Here is a 21,825-nt window from a genome sequence, read left to right on the forward strand (position 1 = left end):
CTGCTGGGGCTAACCGTGCCCTGGGGGTTGTCCCGGTGTAGTGACAGGGGCAGACCCTAGCTCAAGACTCTCCACCGTTCCCCGGTGGGCAGTGTTACAATTACCCCCATTGAGACCGAGCGCCACGTGGCTTCCCCGGGTTACCCCCTGCCTGCGTGCAGGACCTAAGCTCCCGCCCCACCCGCGACTGCGCTAGGGCAGGCCCAAGGTTGGGCCTCGGGATTTGGAAAGGAGGGGCCCATGGCCTCGTCCCAGCAAACTTTCTGGGGCCTGGGCCGGACTCTATCTTCCACCGCAGGTCCACCTGCTAGAGGCCGATCGCACCAGCTGGGCTCTGCCCCATTCTCAGGCCAGGTCTCCAGCTGCTCTTCGTTGTGCGTTCGTCCGAGTCCCTCACCTGCACACACGGACACAGTTGTGCGTTCGTCCGAGTCCCTCACCTGCACACACGGACACAGTTCTGGCCGCTTCGCAGGGCCGGCCGCAGGCATCGAAACTTGACCCTGAGGGGAGGCGGTGCCGCGTGAAGGAGGGCGGCATGACACCGGAGGTTTATGGGGGACAACCGTTTGGTCCAGCCGAGATCCCGGGGCGGGCGAGGGGGCCGCAGCGGGCTGCAGGAGGTACAGACCTCCCTCTGGGTTTTCCCGCAAGGTGCTCTGGCCTCTTCGAAGTCTTTGGAAGAACGAGACCAAGATCAACGTCCTCTGGAGTCCGGCAAACTGGGTCGGGCCGACAGTCGCCCCTCGGCTCCCGGGGTCGCGGCTCTGGGTCTCCACCGCCGGAGTCCCGGTCCTCGCCCAGGCCCAGAGCCCGGCCCGCCCCCGCCCCCATCCTCGCTCGCCCCGCCCCTCCCCGCCCCGCGCACAACCTGTCTTCGCCTTAGCTCCGCCCACTATCAGCCCCCTCCCACCTCACAGCCTATCAGAAGTCCGCCTAGGGCCAGCCCCGCCCAATCCCCGCCCACAAGCCGACTTCCTGGCCTCACAGAGGCCGAGTGGGCGGGCGGCCGCGGCGGCGGGGGCGGGGCCAGCCTCACCCGGAATGAATACCAACGGCGGCCGCACCGCATCCGGGCACTCGGCTGGGCGCGGCGGCACGGCGGTGGCGCAGGTGAGCGGGCAGCACCCAGCGTCAGTCCCCGGACCGGGGTCTCAGCGGCGCCGCCCGGAGCCCCCGGTCCCCGGCGCGATCCCTGTCCTCCCTGCCCGGGTCCGGCGCGGCCTGAGCGGCGGGCGCTGCGCCTCCTGCGCGGAGGCCCGGCCGGGACAGGGGGCGGCGGCTGGGGCTTCCGGAGGCGCCCGCCGTTCCGATCGCGGGGCCCTAGGTTTGCGCCGGTCTGGCCGAGGGTGACGGTTTCGTCTTTAAAGAGCAAGTGCTGTCTGGGAGGAGACAGGGAACATGGGAACACACGGAAGCCTTGAACCGTGACACTTACGTGCCATTCGGGGAGGGAACAGGTTGGTTTTCTCCGGCCTCGACGGTCTGGTTCCCGGCCTCTCACCCCTTCCCCGGCCCTTCGCTTTAAATGCAAGGGTGTTTTATGACTCCGGCGGAGGACCCTGTAATGCATTTGAAATCTACATACATGTGTGAGAAGCTCTGGGTAAAGGATGCGCAGACCAGCTTATTCCAAAAGTAAAAGTGAAACTGCTGGCGGGGCCCGTAACTCGCCCCTTCGGTCTGGAGCGCGTTTGTGACGGATTTCTGCCTGCGGCGGGCGGGGGGCTATAACGTGGAACGGTGTAGGCGCCCACAAAACTTTCAGTTCTCCGGTTACGGTAGAAAGCGGGTGTTCTCTGTCTTAAAAAGGAAGCCTGTTTTCCTTTGGATTATCCTCCGATCTGTGTCCTCGCTTCTTCTGCCGTGCAAACCTGAGGTTTTGTAGGCGGAACGACCGTGGTTTCATCTTTGTCTAAACGTTGAGGGGGGCAGGCCCTGCTCGTGGGTGGGGTGCGGGCCCCGCCCGGTGTGTGAGACCCGTTGGGCCGCGGGTGCGATGGCGGGAGGGCTGTGCGTTCAGCCTTCCCGAAAGCTTGGCTCCCGTCAGCGGCTCATGAAATGATTGGGAAGATTTGTGAGCAGGGAGCTCGCTTTGGTGTGGCGGTCGTGCACGGTCCTGGTGCTTGGGAAGCTGATACACGTCAGGACTCACACATGCTTTCCGACTGAGAAGCAGTTAGGGCCGGAAGACCAAGGCCTGTCTCGGTGGCCTGGACGCGCACGGTCCCCTCCCCCATGTGTTCCTTCCTTTCTCCCCTCTCTCTTTCCTGTCCTGGTTACCCTCCTCCTCTCCCCCAAACGGATACAAAATAGATTTGAGTTTCTTTTAAAATACCTGTGGATCGAATGCACTTAAATCAAACTTGACTTAAAAATCAGGTGAATTGGGTTTGGGGGAGTGTGGAATACAGTCCCTGAACAGAAAAAAAATAAAGTCACTTATCTAGGTTACACTAACTCCTATTTTTTCACTCTCTAGAACTTGTTTTCATCCTCAGGGCCTAACAACTTTCTACGTTTTTAAATTTTAGAGAGAACAAGAACCACCCATTTGTTGTTCACTTATTTAACCCATTCATTCGTTGATTCCTGTGTGTGCTTTGACTGGGGGTTGAACCCACAACCTCGGCATAGCAGGGCGATGCTCTAACCAACTGCACTACCTGGCCAGGGCCTCTACTTTTCTTCCTGCTCATCTGATGTGGCTGCACTCCCCCTTTCAGCGCTTTCCTGTCCTGGCGGCCTTGCCCACCCCCTTGATCACTCTACTGCTGAGGTCCACGTAGCCAGCTCCGCTGCTGGCAGGGGCTTCATTGGAAGAGAGCAGTGACATAGGCGGGACAGAGGGGCAGCAAGGGATTCCGAGACAATGCAGAGGCCGACTTGGGGGCAGAAGCCTCAGTGCAGCACAGTGCTGCCCCATTTTGTGACCTCGACTGGGTTATTTTACAAACTTGGGGCCAGGGTGTTCTTAGCTATAAAATGATGGCCCACCAATCAGTGTTAGATATGTAGCTCTGCGGTTTTGCTAGCACCACAAAATATCATGCAGTACTTTTCCAGTATTATAAGTATTAAAATTTCAATTAAAAAAAATTCAAATATAGAGGGTATTTATTATTTCTAGTTCACAGTTCAAGCTAACTTTTTTAATGTTTACCTACCAGGGTAATTGGTGTTTGTTTTGTGTTAAACTAGCCCAAATACAAGAGACTTTATAAACTCTGTGTTGAATTTCTTAGAAAAGTTCACTACTTTACGGATTCATCTTTCTCATTTTATCTTTTTTCTTAGATTAGGGAATAATAGCAGGGTTAAGAAACAGAAAAGTATAATAAACCTTGCTACATAGTAGCAACTTTGAAGTGTATATTTTAATGTAATGTAATATATAATTGACTCTATATATATATGTATGTATGTATGTATATGTATATTTCGGAGAAGTCTGGAGCCAGGGAAAACCTAATCTAAGAGAAATTTGGATTAAACTGGAGTGGGAAGAGGGGGCGGGGGCTCTGCTTGCTCTACAAAGCGTGTCAACATATTAGGGGGTTCCACATACTCTGAGATGTCGTGTGGGGGTCACTGCTGTGCTGTTTTGCTTTCAAGGATGGCGCAAAAGAAGTATCTCCAAGCAAAACTGACCCAGTTTTTAAGGGAAGACAGAATTCAGCTTTGGAAACCTCCATATACAGATGAAAATAAAGAAGTTGGTTTGGCGTTGAAGGTAATTTTCTTTTAAGACATAGATAATTAGCAGTGTTATAAGTCTCCCTGGTGTCGGCAGAAGAATGTCCAAACCTGTAGAAATTTTTATAAGTTTGAGTTTATTTGAGCAAAACAGAGGATAAGCCTGGAAGCAGGATCTCAACAGACTGAGGGAAATGCTTTTGGAATTGAGAAGGGAGCCTAAGAAGATGACGGGAAATCAAGGGAGAAGGCCAGGTGGGGCTGTGTTACAGGGCAGTTAACAAGAGTCTGTGCTCCCCTGGGGGTGGTTACCTGCCTCTCCTGAAGGGTCTGGAAGAGGCATTTCAAAGGTGTGTCAGCCTAGATGCACAGAAACAGGGGACAGGGTTCCCTTAGGGCAAAGGTAACCTTTCAGTATAGACATCAGATGCCTGGGGCGGGCCTGCCCACATGACCTGCCCAGTTAGGAATTTATGATCAGAACGCCCAGGGAGGTTCCTTTTGGTTCCAGTTTTTTACAGAGCCTTTTTTCACCCACATTGGTAAGACTTCTGAAGTCACCAGAAGTTGCCAGGCACAGCCACGGATGTAAAACCAAAAACAGTAGCGATAAGCAGGTACCCTCTTCCCACTAGGAGTTAACAAGCTTATTTTTGTTTAATCAGATTTTATTCATAGGAGAATGTTATATGATTTCTGGGGCATATACTGGTTTTAAAACCCTCCCAGCATTGCCTAAGGTCATTAATCTGGGGACTACTTTAATCTGCACGTGTGGCAGTAGTGGCTGTGGGTGAGTGTAGGTGAGTGTGTCCGTGTTCTGGGGGAGGGGCTTGGTCGGGTCTCAGCACCCCCCCCACCCCCCGCTAGTGTGGTCTGCTAGAAAGCCATCGCTCCCCTCCCCCAGCTTCCTTACATGACGGCTCTGTCATTTTTCTAAACGATTAAATTTTTCTATTAATTATGCCTCAGTTTTTCATGGCCTTATTTCATGTAAGTGAAATTTCTAGAAATTGAAATTTTTCTGCTTTCCTAAGCAGAGAAAGACATGAATCATTTTTTATAGAAATCTATGATATTGGAGTACCCTAGCATAAACTTTTTGGCGTCCTCAGTCTGAGCTTCTAGAGAAAAATGTGTAACATTTACCAGGGACTAAGGGATGTCACGAGGGTGGCAGATCTTTGTGACACAATGATGCACTTGGGAGGTGACAACTGTATCAGGGTCTTAAGAGTTCTGTCTCTCCTGTTCCTGACAGGCCTCACTTTTTATTTTTGTAGCCGCCTTCTGAGCTTTTTTCTGAATTTGTGTGTTATCTCTTGGCTCAGAGCTTAGGTGTGGCGTCATACAAAAGCTATTTGGTTCCTGGCACCGAACTCCTAAATCCCTGGAATTCCCCCAGTGCTAAGGGTGAGAGGGGCATCTTTTGTTCTAATGAGGCAGCTCTTGGCAGCGGGTCACAAGCTGGGAACTCTCAGCCCCGCCCTCCAGCCCCAGGGAAGGCAGGAGGGGAGAGGGCCTAATCACGTGGCCAGTGGTTCCTCCGTCCTGCCCACATAATGGAACCTCCATAAAACCCTTAAATGGTGGGTTTGGGGGAGCTTCCAGATTGGCAAACATGTCCACATGCTGTACCCCAGGCCCTTCAGACTCCACCTATTTACCTCTTTATAGAGGTTCACTTGTACCCTTTATAATAAACCATAATAGTAAGCAGAGCATTTTCTTGAGTTCTGTTGAGTCATTCTAGCAAATTATTCTTTTACATGGAGTACCAGTGATTCAGAATTTTCCATTAAGAAAGTTATTTGTGGCCCTGGCCAGTGTAGCTCAGTTGGAGCATCCTCCCGTAACTGGAAGGTTGCTGGTTCGATTCCCGGTCAGAGCACATACCTGAGTTGTGGGTTCAATTTCCAGTCCAGGAGCCAATCCTGTATCCCAGAGTGTACTTGTATGGGAGGCAACCAATCGATGTCTCTCTTTCTAAGAGCAATGAAAAAAAAAATGTCCTCAGGTGAGGATGAAAAACAAAAAGTAAAAAAAAAAAAAGTTATTTACATCTACCCTGACTTGTTCTTACAAGTTAGAATGTTTTCTGTGTTCTTCTTTTTTTCCCTCCAGTGGAGTTGATCAGTTCACTATTCCTTAAAATAATTGTTCTATGTTACAGTCACTTGAGTTATAGTCCCCTTGTCTTTTCTCCCTAGAATAATCTCAGTTATGTTCATTTTTCTGTGGGGTCTGTTGTCCTGCCCTTTGTTTCCTCGCCTCCCACGATACCAGGCCAGCCTGGGTTTCACTGCAACGGGGGCACCGCCGCTCGTCAGAGTCCGGCCTTAGAGTCCTGCGCGCGCCGCCCTGTGGTCTGACCCCTCGCCTTATTTGGGTGGGTACTGCATTGATCTGCATTTCCTGATTTTTCCCGAGGACCTGGCTAAGAAGTTCGCTGACAAGCTGGAATGCTGTGAAAGCGAGGTGGAGGACGTAATAGAGGAAATACGTCGCAAAGCCATTGCACGCGGCACAGGAAACGAGAACTACAAGACAACCGGGATTGCCACGATTGAGGTGTTCTTACCTGCACGACAGAGAAAAGTGAGTCATTTTCTCAGGTTTTTGTAGGTACTGATGCCTTGTTAACTTAGGTGATCGAATAAATTACGATTGTTTTTAAAAGCTAGAACCCAAAGTTATTTTGTTTGTCTGATTTTCTTAAACAGGACCGGAAGAGCCTCTTGGAAACTCGGTTACACATCACAGGCAGAGAGCTGAGATCTAAGTACGTACCCGTGTGCCCGGCACCCCGGCGCTTTCACGTCGGCTGTTTGGTCCTGGTGGCCCGCCTGGGAGAGGGGGAGGGCAGGCGCTATTCTCCTCACGCTGAGGAAGGGGAAATGGGAGCTTTGAGGCTGCAGGGCTTACCTGGGCTCCCACTGGCAGTTAAGGGCAGGTGGGACCTCAGGCCTCACACTGCCCTTCTCATTTCCCGGTAAAACTGGAGCTCAGGTGGGCACTCGGGCCCCCCACCTGCCAGGTCCTTGGTACATGGGTATGACAGTGAGTGGTACGACAGGGGACGGCCTAGCAGCCGCCCAGGCACCAGCTTTCCGTTTCGTTCCTCCGCGCCCTGATGACCTGCTCAGATGTTCAGCGAGTGTCTGAGCCCATTTCCGCTTGCTGGCCCGTCCGTAAAATAAAAAATAGCAGAGGCAGCCCATCGGTGTTTCCTTGCACATCAATGTTTCTCTCCCTTTCTTCCTCCCTTCCCCTCTTTCTAAAAATATTAATAAATAAAGAAAATCTTTAAAAAAGAAAAAAAACACCTGCTTGTCACATGCTAGTGAAATTCTTACTTTTGAGAGCTGGCTGATCGATCGGTTCACTCACCGGCGTGGTTTTGAATGGTCAGGGTTTTCGGCACCTCCAGGGCGAGCCAGCCCGTGTTTCTGAGGCTGATTTTCTCACGTTCCCCTTTGGTCCGCGTCAGGGCCGTTCGGGACAGGTTTTGGAGGCGTCATTCACTCCACATACAAGAGCAGAAGGCTGGCCGTGTGGGCCCAGGCCACAGAGGAGCTTAGGCTGGGGAAGGGCCAGGTTAGGGAAGGGCTTTCTCCTGCCGCCCTGCTGGGCCCTCCTTTCAGACGCACCCCCGGGGTCTCCGTCTCCTGAGGAAGCAGGTAGTGACACCGTTTAAAAGGGGGCGTGGTCTCTGACACTTCATGAATTGATATTTGTGAGTCAGTACATTGAAACACTGGGTGTTTCTGGGTAAAATGTATAAAGTAGCTGTCATGGTTAAAATCTATCTAATGGAAAATAACAAATTTTATTACCTACAGTTTTAACTGGTTTGTTTTACAGAATAGCTGAAACCTTTGGATTTCGAGAAAATTATATCAAAATTGTCATAAATAAGAAACAACTTCAACTAGGTAAGTTATGGCACAGAATGCAGAATTTTAAAATCAAGCTAATATAGAAATAATGACTGCATCTGTTTTTTTCTTCCCCTATTCACAAACTTCTACTGGCTTTATTGCATATATAATCCAAGACCAGTTATTCTAGAGTTTACTGCAATAAATAGGTAAAGCAGCAAGCAGCTTTTCTAATAAATATTGCCTGTTCCGTGCGAGTGGGGAAGAAAGAGACGCGCTGTTGGTCTGATAAAACGTTACAGAACGGAAGTGTGGGGCGCTCAGAGTGAGACTGGGGTTCTGGTACAGGCTCCCGAGGGAGGCCGGCTGGGGCGGAGGCTGCGGTGGGGCGGTCCCGGCCTGAGCGAGCCCGAGGCGGAGGAAGGCCCGGCACGGCTGAGCATGCAGGGTGACAGCCGGGTAGCGCCGATGAAGGGCGGGGCGCAGGCCCGGCAGAGGCCACATTGTAGGGGCGATGGCACTTTCCCAATCAGGGGTGATTCTGCCACGCATGGGATGTCTAGCGACATTTTTGGTGGCCATGACTTGGTGGCAGGGGGACGGGGCAGGTGTGCTTTTTGTCGCTTGGTTGGTTAGAGGTCCGGGACAAGGCACAAGGCAGGCGCCTCAGCAAAGATCCTCCAGCCCACGATGTCAGTAGTGCTGCAGCGGAGAGACGCTGGACGCTCAGCCTGGCCCGCGGTTCTCCTAAGAGACGTGGGAAGCCGCGGGTGCTGCGGAGGGACACGTGATCCATCCGTGTTTTGAAGATCCCTTTGGCTGCAGTAGGGGGTGGACTGGAAGGAGGCGTGAGTGGGCCTGGGAGACCACAGCTCTGGCCGCAGCTCAGGCGGGCGCTGTAGCCTGATGGGTTTCTGGGGTGTCCGTGGCCCAGAGGGTCGAGTTCACAGCCCAGCCTGATGTAGTGCTGCCTGCGCAGTCTCCGGCTACGGCCGTGGCCTGCTGCGGGCGCACGGGCATCTCTCTCTCCCCGGTCTGTCCTCATCCCTGTTCCTCCTGTTCGTGGGTCCTTCACAGCACAGAAAGCCTTGACATTGTCTGGTCCATCCGTTTTTCTCCTTGTGTGTGTTGTAAGCAGTCGCAGGGGTAGTCTGGGTTCATCTGCCCAGAGTCCCCCTTTCCTTACAGGGCTAAGGACCCAACTTTGTGGTTCGTCCAGCACCCCCGCTAAACCTGCTTTTCCGCAGTGCTGTCTGGTGCCCCCTGCGTGGGTATATTGTTTCCGGTACCTGTCAGTTTACTCCTGGGCCAGGCCTGTAGCCATTTGTTTGTTTTCTTAGTAATTGAAAGTTTGTATCTTTTGACTACCTTCACCTATAGAGTTTATTATTACCGTGGTTTTGTTGCAGTTTTAAAATCTTAGAGAAATGAATCCCCCTCTTGAACTATGTCAGGTTTCTTAATATATATATCTCCAAATCGCATTTTCCAGAAGCGTGTTCAAATGTATATATTTATAGTTCATAATATTTTGTTACTTTAAAATCTGTTTGCATCTGTATTTACCCTTTTTCATCTCGAGGGTGGTTCATTTGCATCTTTGACTTGTTTTTGGTGGGTTTGCATATTTGATTAATTTTTTTCATGGAACGCGCTTCAGTATGAGGAACGGGGTCCTAGAAGTAAGCTGCTTACTCAGGGCCCTCCGAGTTAGACAGGGACAGAAGCCAAGGTCGCTGCTCTTAACCGGGGCAGTAGGTGACCTCTCGCGGCGCACTGCTGCGCGGCGGCTGCTCGCTGGGCGTGGGGCGGGCTCCTTCCCCGGCCAGGCGTGGGAGAGTTCACGTGCTACACCCTCCCGTTTGCCTTCCCTGTTGCCTAGTGTGGTGCTCGCTGAGGCAGCCTCAACTGTGTGTCGCTTCGATTTGGTCTTTCAGTGAGAACAAAGGAAACGGGGAGGGATGAATCAGTCGCTGTTCTCAGTGGTCGATTTTATCCACTGCCTATCAGTCCCAGTTACTCAGCCCGCCTCGGACGTGTCCGCACCGGGGTGGCCCGGTTGGCCGGCGCTAAGGCAGGTGTAAGGACCCCGTGAGCCTGGAGAGCGGCCTGTCCAGCCCGTGGAAGGGCTCCTTTTACAGTCACGCTTCCGATCCTCAGGGAAAGCACTCGAAGAGCAAGGCGTGACGCACAATGTGAAGGCCATGGTGCTGGAGCTGAAGCAGTCCGAGGAGGACGTGAAGCGGAACTTCCAGGTCGAGGAAGAGGAGCAAAACGAAGCTGAACTGAAAGAAAGGAGAATTCAGAGGACGAAGAGAGGGCTGGAGATCCTGGCAGAGAGAGGTACCCGGGGCTCTGGGCCTCTCCCCTCGCTCGGTACCGCCAGGCAGCAGCCGAGCCCGCCGCCGTGGGGCGTTCCTGCCCCCCAGTCTGACATTTTCAGGGATGCTGTCACTGCTTTCCCACAAAGAACTCATCACGTTCCCTTTGGTCTTGTTGCAGCTGAGATGGTGGATTCCGAAACCACGCCGTACTTAGAAATCGCTAACCAGACGGGCAGGTCCATCAAAATTCCTCCATCAGAAAGAAAAGTAAGTCCTGTAGGAAACTCGTGGCTTGTTCTTGGAGTTGCTGTTGGAACGCAGCTGGTTTTCTAGTCGTGTTATCTCGGAATGTTACAAAGGGCCAGAACGCGGTTTCTGTCTCCAGTTTATAAACAGAGCACGTAGCCACCCGGTGCATAGCTGCGTCCGGCAGACTCACCCTGTGCTTTCCAGGGCAGCGGTACCAACGGCGTGACCCTGCCGTCCCGCAGCAGCGACCTTGAACTTTCCCCACTGATGCTATGCCCTGCCTTCAGCCTTGGCTGTTTGGTGGGGTTGGTTTTCCCAGAGCCATGTCCCCTAAGGGGTGGATCACTGGGGTGCTGGGGGGTGTAGTTTGGGGAAGGGATGGCAGGTGATTCTGCTGTGTCTCCCGTCTTTCCACTCCCCCTTTCCCTGTCCTAGAATTTGGAAGAGTAGAGGTGGTTTTACCTTCGGACACACTCAGGGGGTTCTTACGGCAGCACTGTGCAACCCGGGCCCTGAGCTCAGTCCCGGAGCCCGAGTCCAGAAGCTTCTTACAAGGAAAAGCTCTAATGACTGTGGGTCTCGTGAATTTAATTTTTCTGTCTTTAAAGGGAAGTTTGAGTGGGTTTCACTATATGAATTATTCTGTTAAAAGTGAGGATTAACGTTAAGTTCTAATAAGAGAACTTTGTAGCTGCCAGTGGACTGATGTTCGCTTTTTTCTTTTTTTAATGTTGGGATTATTTGTCCACTGCCCTCTTATACTAAATGGTGACATCCAGATTATTTTGAAATACCTTTGCAAGATTGAGTTATGTAAAAATTCAAATCTAAAAATATTAATAAACTTAAAATTTTTTGGATTACTGTTTAAAAATGGTTTTGGAAATACTGGAGTTGACAGGTACTTCAGAAAAAACCTGATGAAGAACAGACTATGAAACGAATGCTCATTTTAAAAAGAACACAAAGGACACACGGACTGTGGCTGCTTTTTATATCTTTGGTCTTAGAGAAAACCAGGAAAGGATGTAGGTCAGACACCGACGTCACCGACGAGAACTGAGGGACAGGTGCTGGCCAGGGCGCTGTCGGCCACATTAAACTGGGCGCTCGGTTTCAGTGTGTAAATGAAATTAAGCTTTAATTACATTTTCCTTAATTAGGGCTTTTAAATTAGTTATAATTTTTTTTTAACCTTTATGTCTTTAGACTTAACACGCTTTTGCTATGTTTGATTAAAGTTTAAAGTGATGTTTTCAAAATTCCCGCTTCCCCCCAGGCCCTGATGCTAGCCATGGGGCACCACGAGAAAGGCAGAGCACTCCTGAAAAGAGAAGAGTACAGCGTAGCCTTGCCTTTCCTCCTGGACGCCGACAGATACTTCTGGTAGGCCCTTCCGTACTTGCTGAGCCCCAGGTTTGAGGGACAGCTCCCCACGAAGTGGCCCCGAGTCAGGCACAGCCCCTCCCAGCCTCCGTACACCTCAGACTTCCGGGCTTCATCCCAGGCGATGGTGGATGGGAAAGAGTAGATATGATGTGGACCGATTTATAAATGGTTTCTTTTATGGCTATTTCTAATCAATCTCCCTTCCCTGGAAAGAACGTGAGAAACAGATGCACTTACTTCGTTCACAGACAGGTAGGAGGTCGTGGCTGTTTTCCTGGGAGGGGTTAGCAGCCACCAGCTTTTCCCCCAGTGGACTTGGCATAGATGATCGTCCCCCAAATCCATTGTTTCCTTGGGGCTGCGGAGAGGTGACCCGTTCCTGTTCCTTCTGTGTTTGTTGTTAGAGTCCTTCTGCAAAGAGAGCACCTTCCTCACTGGCTGTTTGCTCATGCTGAGGAGCGTCTGTCCCGAAAGACAGTAACGTGCTGGGTGCCTCTCCCTCATCTTCTCACCTTCAGAATAGAGGAGTGGCTTCCTAGCATCCTCCAAACTTGATGTCACCAGTGAGGCTTTCTCTCCTGAGTGACCGTAGAGGAACTCACAGACTTCAGCATGTTGGATGTGTCTCAAGCCTCAGTGCTAGCCGGCGGGCAGGTCCTGCACCCTTTTGACCTAATCCTGATAAGTTGCTGGTCTCTGGTGCACCAGATCCCCAGAACCATCGTGGGCATTTCCTGCCCCGACCAGGGCCCAGAACCATCGTGGGCATTTCTTGCCCTGACCAGGGCCCAGAATCATCGTGGGCATTTCCTGCCCCGACCAGGGCCCAGAACCATCGTGGGCATTTCCTGCCCTGACCAGGGCCCAGAACCATCGTGGGCATTTCCTGCCCCGACCAGATCCCCAGAACCATCGTGGGCATTTCCTGCCCCGACCAGGGCCCAGAACCATCGTGGGCATTTCCTGCCCCGACCAGGGCCCCAGAACCATCGTGGGCATTTCCTGCCCTGACCAGATCCCCAGAACCATCGTGGGCATTTCCTGCCCCGACCAGGGCCCCAGAACCATCGTGGGCATTTCCTGCCCCGACCAGGGCCCAGAACCATCGCGGGCATTTCCTGCCCCGACCAGGGCCCCAGAACCATCGTGGGCATTTCCTGCCCCAATCAGGGCCCAGAACCATCGTGGGCATTTCCTGCCCCGACCAGGGCCCAGAACCATCGTGGGCATTTCCTGCCCCGACCAGGGCCCAGAACCATCGTGGGCATTTCCTGCCCCGATCAGGGCTCAGAACCATCGTGGGCATTTCCTGCCCTGACCAGGGCCCCAGAACCATCGTGGGCATTTCCTGCCCTGACCAGATCCCCAGAACCATTGCGGGCATTTCCTGCCCCAATCAGGGCCCAGAACCATCGTGGGCATTTCCTGCCCCGACCAGGGCAGCAGCTCCCCAGCGACCCCTGGTTCCTTGTTATGGGAAACGATGCCAAGAGACCACCGTCAAGGTAGCTGAGACATTTGAAAAATAGATGGTGTTTGAAATTGGTCCAAAGGTAGCAACTTTGCTGTTATTTTCTTTTCCATGCTGAGAGTCCCCTCGATACACTGCACCTCACGGAGGTCAGCACAGCGTGCAGGTCCCCACCTGGGCTGGCAGCACCCTTGGGTTTCCAGTGAACAAATCCCAACTTTAGCAAAAAGGGAGACTTACTGGCTCAACTCCTTGGGAGGAGGGCACAGCTGGACGTCACCGGCACAAGGGCTTGGTGCCATTGGGCTTTCTGCGCTCTGCCGCGTCTGCTGCTTTCTGAGTGCCACGGCCACCCTCCTGCGGCAGGCGCTGCAGGCTGGGAGCGGGGTCCTTAAAATTCAGGCACAGTTTTCACCTCCTCCCATAGTAGCTCCTAACTCTTTATTAGGGGACATTTCAAATGGATATAAAAATGGAGACTGGCCCTGGCTGCTGTGGCTCAGTGGACTGCGTGCCGGCCTGCAAGCCAAAGGGTCGCCGGTTCAATTCCCAGTCAGGGCACAGGCCTGGGTCTCAGGCCAGGTCCCTGGTTGGGGGCGTATGAGAGGCAACCACACATGGATGTTTCTCTCTTTCTTTCTCCCTTCCCCTCTCTAATAAAAAATAAAAAGAAATACTTAAGCTTAGCTTACCTTTCTTGAAATTAATGTCTTTATTTAAAAGTCATAAGACAAATAGAATAAATGTCTGCTAAATAACTGACATAAGCTGCAATGGGATTTAATTTTTCTAAAGCTAGCTCAGTAAATTTTATTTAAATAAATTAATTTATTTTAATGTTTTCAACATGAAAATGTATTGACTGTTGAATAGTTGGCAGCCGTCCATCTCGAGAGACGATGGTGTAGCTTCTTAAGAGTCTATCTGCACCGCCGAGAATGGCTGTGCAGTCCGACTCGGGAGTGACACGGTATCTGTCTCCTCCCGTGTTGAATCAACGCTGGAGTGTCCTCTCCAGTGAAGCTGAAGCTACAGAGCCTGGGCAGGGTGATATGGAGGGTCTGCTGTTGCCCATGCAGCAGACCCCCCCTCTCTTCGGAGCTGAAGGGTCCAAGGGAAAGACGGAGTCAATACAGCTTGGCTTCAGGTGCGCCGCAGGAGTTGCCGGTGTTGACTACAACGTCAAACCGCCTTAGGGACTCCGGCTCCGGATTTTCTGTCGGGGTTTACTCCCTTAGCCTTTCCCCTGAAGAGGTATGCCGCAAGGCAGCGGAGGTTTTTTGGAGTCAGAGTTTTCCTTCTCTGATGTTCCCTGACTGGAAGATCGAACCAGCGACACTTAGCTCGCAGGCCGACGCTCAATCCACTGAGCCAAACCAGCCAGGGCATGCTGTTGAATAGTAAAGCTACTAAAATAAAAAGCCAATGAAAATATACTCTTAAGAGACAATTTTATACAAGGCTTTACAATTTGTTTTTTCTGAGTGACATGATCAGTTCAAATATAGGCAGGCCTAACAGTTTCAAAATTATATATGAGTGTTGATTTCATGATTTCCTTTATAGGCCTAGATTAGGAATAAAAAGTGTTATTTTCGAAACTAAAAGGATAAAATGTACCTCTTTAATATGAGACCTGTGCTTTTTTTTCTTTTTTAAAATCCTCACCTGAGGATCTACTTACTGATTAGAGAGAGAGAGAGAGAGAGAGAGAGAGAGGGAGAGAGAGGGAGAGAGCACACACCCAGACCAGGGATCGAACCTGCAGCCTTTGGGTGTATGTTATGACGCTCAACCAACTGAGCTAACTGGCCAGGGCTGTTCTGTTTTGTTTTTTTTAATTGTCCAAATCCTTAATTGTTGGTTGAACTCTCACACATGATTTTGTTATTAACTGAAATAATTTCTGTCCTTGCTCTGGATGCTATTAAACATGAGCGAGCCTGTTCACAAATGTAAGACATTGAAAACCGTGGGAAAGTGTTTCCCTGGTGGCGGGGTGGACCTCTGTCACAGAAACAGAGATGTCTAGAGAAAGAGATCAGGAAATCTCACCTTGAGCCCTGGCTGGTGTGGCTCAGTGGGTCCGGCGTCATCCTGCAAACCGAAAGGTCACCGGTTTGGTTCCCAGTCAGGGCACACGCCTGAGCTGCAGGTCGGGTCCCAGGTTGGGGGCTTGTGAGAGGCCACCAATTGATGTTTCTCTCTCACATTGATGTTTCTCTTCCTCTTTTTCCCCCTCCCTTCCCCTCTCTAAAAATAAATAAAACCTTTAATAAATAAATAAGATAAAATAAAAATAAAATTTTACCTTGAGTGTAAGATCAAACCGCAGTTGGCAGAGTTCTTCCTCTTCCCTCAAAGTTGAGTTCTTAGGCTGGGCAGACGATTCAGAGGAATTTTTACCGTGATCTCGAGGTCCGTCTTTGTCAACATCCACTGTTTTCTCCTCTCTCCGGGCCTGGGTGCAGGCTGCTGCCACAGCCAGAGATTTAGGTCCTGGGCCCCCGGGTCTGCCAGGCCCTGGCCTGGCCGTTCCCCGAGTTCGTCTCCTGCCAGTGTCCATGTGTTCGGAGATGGGTGTCTTTTCAGGCTTCCACAGTTGAGCCATTTGTAGTTTTTTAAATTAAGATTTTACTTGTTTATTTTTAGAGCTAGGGGAAGGGAGGGAGAAAGCGGGAGAAGCATCAGTGGGTTGCCTCTTGTGCGCCCCCACCTGGAGGCCTGGCCTGCAGCCCGGGCCTGTGTCCTGGCTGGGATTCGAGCTCACAACCTTTTGGTTCGCAGGCCTGCTCTCCATCCACTGAGCCATACCAGCCAGGGTGTCGGTAGTGACTTTTTAAAAGTGTTGGTTCTTAGCTTTGGCTGTATATTAGACCACCCAGGGAGATTTTAGAAATACAACACCCAGGCCTCGCTATTACGGTTGATCTAGGTTGAGTCCCAGAATCAATATTAGTCAAAAAAAAAAAAAAGAAAGAAAAGAAAAGGTACTCATATCCAAGTAATTCTAATTGGCATTCAGGGTTGGAAACCACTACTTTGAAGCATGGCCTCCCCATGTTCGCTCAGGGGTCTGCCAGTGACTCCAGCTTCTGCTTTCTGCCAACCCTCTCCCAGCACAACAGGGAGTGTGTGTGTGTGTGTGTGTGTGCGCGCGCACACGCATGCGCTGGCACTGATCCTGAGCCCTAACTTCTTTTTTCCCCACTGGAAGTATTCAGATTATAAACATAGCTCCCTGGATAGACCGCAAGTATCTTAGAGCATCCGGTCTTTGGAAATACACCAAAGCTGGAGAAGAAAGCCAGGGATTCACAAGTGGGTGCTTAAGGCCACACTTCAGTGACGTCCCCCCCCTCCCCCCAGCGAGTGCGGCAGAGAGCTGCTGGACACGGTGGATAACTACGCGGTGCTCCAGCTGGACATCGTGTGGTGCTACTTCCGCCTGGAGCAGCTGGAGTGTCTCGACGATGCAGAAAAAAAATTAAACTTGGCCCAGAAATGCTTTAAAAATTGCTATGGAGAAAACCATCAGAGACTGGTCCACATAAAAGTACGTCACTGTAATTGGTTCGGGGTGTTACTGAGCCCACTTCTAGAGCTGGAGTTCATTCCTCTTACTGTATTTAGACGGCTGCCCAGAGGCCCAGTTGCCTGGTCCCAGAACCGCGCTGGTCCCCTGCCCAAGGGGCCGCTGACTGCTCAGTAGTCTGATGGGAGACTGAAATGCAGAAAGCGCGCAGTTTAAAGAGTAACAGTTCCCATAAGTGAGTCACGGCTCCAGTGCCCTGATTTGAATGCGGGTTTTTCCTAGGCGATTTCTCCAAGTCCTCAGAATTCTGCTCGGGAAGGACAGGGCAGCGTCAGCTGTTCCTGGGTTGGGTTTCACATGCTTCCCAAATGGACCGGGGGGCCCCGGGGAGACAGGCGTTCCGACACCGTTCCTCCCATGTGGACAGAGGATGTCACTGTCCTGCGGGTTCTTCCCCTTGGCCATCAATAATAGTAAAGATCCAGATGTTTTAGTAATTCCACTTTACCCCGTGGAGATGAAGAAATTACACGTGAGTGTTATTGATCTGTAATTAGAAATAAGACAGTTTTATCCTTTTTTCCCCCCAATAATTTTAGGGAAATTGTGGAAAAGAGAAAGTGTTGTTTTTAAGGCTTTACTTGCTTCAAGGTATCCGAAATTATCACAGTGGAAATGGTGAAGAGGCTCGTGAGTATCTCAACAAGGTAAGGACGAGCAGTCAGGTGTAACCAACCACCTCCTCCTCCTGCGCATCTTTTTATCCCCAGAGGTGCAGTGTCTCGTAAACTCAGTAGTTTGAGCCTTGAGAGGACACATATACCAGGAACACGTTTGCACTTGTTAGGGGTCAGATGCCACAATAAGGAACCCTTAAGGAGACGGTGACTTTAAGGCTAGAAGTTCTGTGTCATCCAGTGGGGGCGGTGGGGCAGTCGGTAGCTGCTCCCGTCAGTGCTGCTTCCCGCCAGCAGAGGGGGCACGAGAGTCCTCGGGGAACTGACCCCAGGGCCCCAGACCTAACCGTGAGGCTGCCCCCAGCGCCCCGGGGGGGTGGCTCAGAGCCCGCCTGTGCTCTCTGTCAGGTTACGGGTACAGCCCGTGAGCCCACACATCCTCCGTTGGTAGCCTGACCCTCCCTGAGTCCGCAGTGGGCACGGTGTGATCCCCCCAGCCCCGACCTGGCATGGCTGAGTCACACGACCTCTGTCTGTCTGCAGGCCCGCCAGCTCTTTAAGGAGCTCTACATTGACCCATCGAAGGTTCACAACCTGATGCAGTTGGGGTTTACCGCCCAGGAGGCCCGGCTCGGCCTCCGGGCCTGTGACGGGAACGTGGACCACGCCGCCGCCCACATCACCAGCCGCAGAGAGGTACCTTACTGCTCCCGGGACCCGGGGTCGCCGCCCGCGCCCACAGTGGGTGTGACCCCAAGGCGGCAGGCAGCTCATTGCTAAGGGCCTTAGCTCTCGGAGATGAGAAACAGGGAAAGATGATTCCGTAGCAGGTATTAATAACGGGGCGCCGTCACTTCAGACAGGGCAGTCAGGAGGAACTGTCTTCGTTAACTGCGCGACGTTAGTGCCGTTCCCTCATTTCCTGCTGGGGCGGGAGGTCGCTCGTAAGTACAGTTATCCAAGGAGTCTTCCTGCGGTTTTTTTTTTTTAATCACAGTATGTTTCTGCAAAGCATTTTAAAGGGGGGCTTATTTTCCCGTAGGGCCATTGTTATGGTTTGAGGTGGTATTCCTGCCTAGAAACATGAGTCAAATCAGAAATAATATGTTAATGAAAGCAAAGGCACAAAATTAAAATCACTTAAAAACAAGGAGAAATAAGAACAGTAAAAAACCTAGAATTTCGGGGTTGGAGGCAGTATGGCCCATCTAACACGCTAGGTCTGCATGCAGTAAAGGAGCTGCGGTCCAGAGACGGGGGTCATGGTGGCTTAGTAAGAAGTGGGGCCGCTTCCTCCTCTCTAAACCCAGGCTGGTGTGGATGATCTCAGGGCCCCTTCTAGCTGCAGCCCGACCGCAGGGGCCTCTAGGTCAAGGCGGAGACCCTGCAAAGCCCAGGCCTGAGTGTCAGCGTTTTACACCGGCTGGTTCAGCACTAACGGAAAGCAGACATCGCCGACCAGCGTTTCATTACTGTACTGTTACTTAGTTATCAGTCAGATTTTATTAGCATTTGGAAAGCCAGTGTTTTAAAATGAGATAATTAGAAAAGTAATTCTGAGCCCTGGCTGGTGTGGCTCAGTGGATTGAGCACTGGCCTGTGAACCAAAGGGTCTCCGGTTCGATTCCCAGTCAGGGCACACGCCTGGGTTGTGGGCCAGGTCCCCAGTTGGGGGCGTGTGAGAGGCCACCCATCGATACCCACCCGAATACCGGTGTTTCTCTCCCTCCCTTCCCCTCTAAATAAATAAATAAAATAATTTTTAAAAGAAGAGAGAATGTAATCCTCATCACTCCTTACACGCCCAGAGTGTGGTGGGGTTAGCAGCTGTGGCCTCACCTAGGACCCCTTGTACCAGCACCCGAGCACCACGGCTCAGGCTGAGCAGCCCCCGCCCGGCCAGCTGTGATGTCAGCTGGTGGCAGCGGTGACGTGTTCTCCCCCCGCCGCCCCACACTGAGGTCTCTGCCCTGTCGCCCTCGTGCCCCTGCCCGTCGGGCCCGCAGGTCCCAGAGCGCGGCAGGAGAAGCTTCCTGCAAACCTCAGCCCCCGCTCAGTGGGCTCCTGCTGTTTTCTCCTGAAGGAACTGGCCCAAATAAGGAGAGAGGAGAAGGAGAAGAAACGCCGCCGCCTGGAGAACATCAACTCCCTCAAAGGGATGGGCTACTCGGCCCACGCGGCCCGGCAGGCCCTCCGGCAGGCCAGAGGGAGCCTGGACGCGGCCCTGAAGGTAGCGCCCCGGGCCCAGGCCCCCGCGCCCACCCCCGGGCCCTCGTTCCTGGCTGGATCTGGGGGCCAGAGCTCCCCTCCAACCCCGCGGCTGATGGCACGGCGGGCCCCGCCTCGTCCCTACCTTCGGTGGGAAGCCGTTGGCCGCCAGCGTGCGGCCCAGCCGGGCTGGGGTCCCCTTCCTCTGCCCCCACAGCCCCTTGGCGTGGTTCTTCGCCGGGTCCTCCGGGCGCGAGCCGGCGGTGTGCCCGCCTGGCGTGTAATCGCGGCTCAGCCCCCGCGCACATGGGCAGGCGCTCGGGATGAGTGAAGCGTGGGTGTTGCTGTGTTTCTAGATTCTTCTCAGCAACCCTCACATGTGGTGGCTCAGTGACTCCGGTCCTGAAGGCCACAACCGTCAGGAAAGCCCTTCCCAGGAAAGTATCGACCAAGTAAGTGAGAGTCACCTGTGCCCCTCTGCCTATGGTGGGTGACAAAGTGGCCGTGGGACAGGGCTGAGTCCTGGCCCCTGTGCTCACGGTGTGACGTCGGCCCGTCCCAGGGGCCCAGGAAGTACCGGCTTGGGGGGGGGGCAGCAGGGACAGAGGGCGCGGGAGGGTCTGGTACAGGGACCGCTGACCTGCACGCCTGCGTCCCGCGGCCCAGCTCTGCCCGGGACCTACACCTGGTACATGTGGCTGCTTAGTCAGTGGCCCTGGTGATGAGGTCTGGATAGCACTGCCCTCAGCCCGTGGGCAAGTCGCCTTCCTGAGGTGACTGGGCACCAACACGCGTGCCAGCCTCCCCCACGCGCCCCAGGCCGGGCCGTGCACATTGGTGCTGGCCAGTGGCACACACACCCCCGCCCGTGGGTTTGAAAGCGCGTTCCGGCAAGGAGAAGGCCGCCCCCCTGCGTGGGGGCGGGGGCTGCGCGGGGGGCGGAGGTGGGCCCGCCCGGGAGCCCGGCCTCGGCGGCAGCCGCCACCCCACTGCGCTCCCCCCAGCTCGTGTACATGGGCTTTGACGCGGTCGCGGCCGAAGCCGCCCTGAGGGTGTTCCGGGGAAACGTGCAGCTGGCCGCGCAGACCCTCGCGCACAACGGGGGGAGCCTCCCTCCCGGCCTGCAGCTCGCGGTCCAGGGCGCCTCAACGCCGTCCACGTCCCCTTCGGACTCCGCGTCCTCCTCCACCTCTGCGTCCCCCTCCGACTCCGCGGGTGGGTCCGGGGCCCCTGGACGGGGGGCGGGGGCGGTGGTCGGGGGGCGGCCCCGGGGCTGAGCGGGCGTGGGTGGGGCTCCCCCCGGACTCACCTGTCACCCCGGGACTGTCGCAGGCGCCTCCAGCGCGTCGGCAGATGAGGACGTGGAGACAGAGGCCGTCAACGAGGTGCTGGAGGACATTCCGGAGCACGAAGAGGACTACCTCGACTCCACGCTGGAAGAGGAGGAGGTTATCATTGCGGAGTACCTGTCCTACGTAGAAACCATAAAGTTAGCGGCAAAGGAAAACTAATGACCGGAAGGGAGCACTGTTTCTGCTTATAAATTCTATCATTATGAAAAGTGTGATGCGGGTCTTCTTTCTTCCTCTTTTCGTCTGATTTTGCTCCAGAGAGCTTCCTCCTTGGGCGTAGGATGGGCAGGGACTTACAAGGTTGGCGGTGAGTCGGGGTGGGGGCCCGGGTGCTGGCCCCCCCCCCGCCCCCCCGCAGTGGTCGGGGGCGGAGCTGCGTGGTCTCTCTCCGCCCCAAGGTGGGCGGGGCTGGAGTGCAGGGCGGCCCTGGGAGGGTCTCAGGAAGAGATGGGGGGGCGCTCCACCTGCCGCCGCCTCCCCTTGCCCGGCTCTCCCGCCCTCCTCAGGCCACTGCTCGCCTTTTCCTTCTGCCCCCGAGGCAGCTCTGCCCTCCAGCTGCCCCGTCTGCCCATCCCCGAATGTCCTGTAAGTGTCCAGCCATTCCAGGGGCTCTGGGGGCAGAGATGAGGCACCAGCTCTAACAGCCACCCCTGATGTGCCAGCCGCCCTCGGCCTGCAATGCCTGCGTCCCATGCTCTTAGTTTAGTAAAACATGCACTTGAAGTTCAAGGTTGAAATTCAGGATTTATATGTGTTCAAAATCCTTTACAAAAATAAAACCTTCTATTAACTAGGAAAGTCTTCAATGCTAGCCCCAGCAACTTATTCTCAGTCAGCACTTGCAGGCGCTGCGCTGTCACATCACACTGCTGGCCACGGTCCCTACCAGAGAGGACGGTGTATTTGCCCCGGTGTTGTGGGGTTCGGGGCATGTGTGAGACTTTCCACAGATGCACAGCCTCTCACTGGCTCCCATAACCATCTCTCGTGGCGCCATGCGGCCCTCTGTCGGTGGGTGTTACAGAAGCCTTCCAGCACAGGAC

At 53.4% G+C, this 21,825-nt stretch overlaps 1 protein-coding gene across 1 annotated transcript; it reads left to right on the forward strand.

Moving 5' to 3' along the window:
* The first annotated feature begins 1,035 nt into the window (after positions 1-1,035).
* Positions 1,036-20,994, forward strand: NUB1 (negative regulator of ubiquitin like proteins 1). Its single transcript, XM_090287711.1, has 15 exons — positions 1,036-1,113; positions 3,616-3,733; positions 6,127-6,294; positions 6,420-6,478; positions 7,561-7,631; positions 9,738-9,920; positions 10,080-10,168; positions 11,430-11,536; positions 16,380-16,566; positions 17,145-17,252; positions 17,766-17,918; positions 19,306-19,452; positions 19,787-19,882; positions 20,435-20,645; positions 20,763-20,994. Exons 2-15 carry the CDS (start codon positions 3,617-3,619, stop codon positions 20,939-20,941), a joined length of 1,875 nt encoding a protein of 624 aa, XP_090143837.1. The 5' UTR covers positions 1,036-1,113; position 3,616; the 3' UTR covers positions 20,942-20,994.
* Positions 20,995-21,825: the final 831 nt, after the last annotated feature.

The sequence above is a fragment of the Furipterus horrens genome, unplaced genomic scaffold (assembly GCF_987537825.1).
Source record: "Furipterus horrens unplaced genomic scaffold, mFurHor1.1.pri manual_scaffold_9, whole genome shotgun sequence".
NCBI classification, from domain to species: Eukaryota; Metazoa; Chordata; class Mammalia; order Chiroptera; family Furipteridae; genus Furipterus; species Furipterus horrens.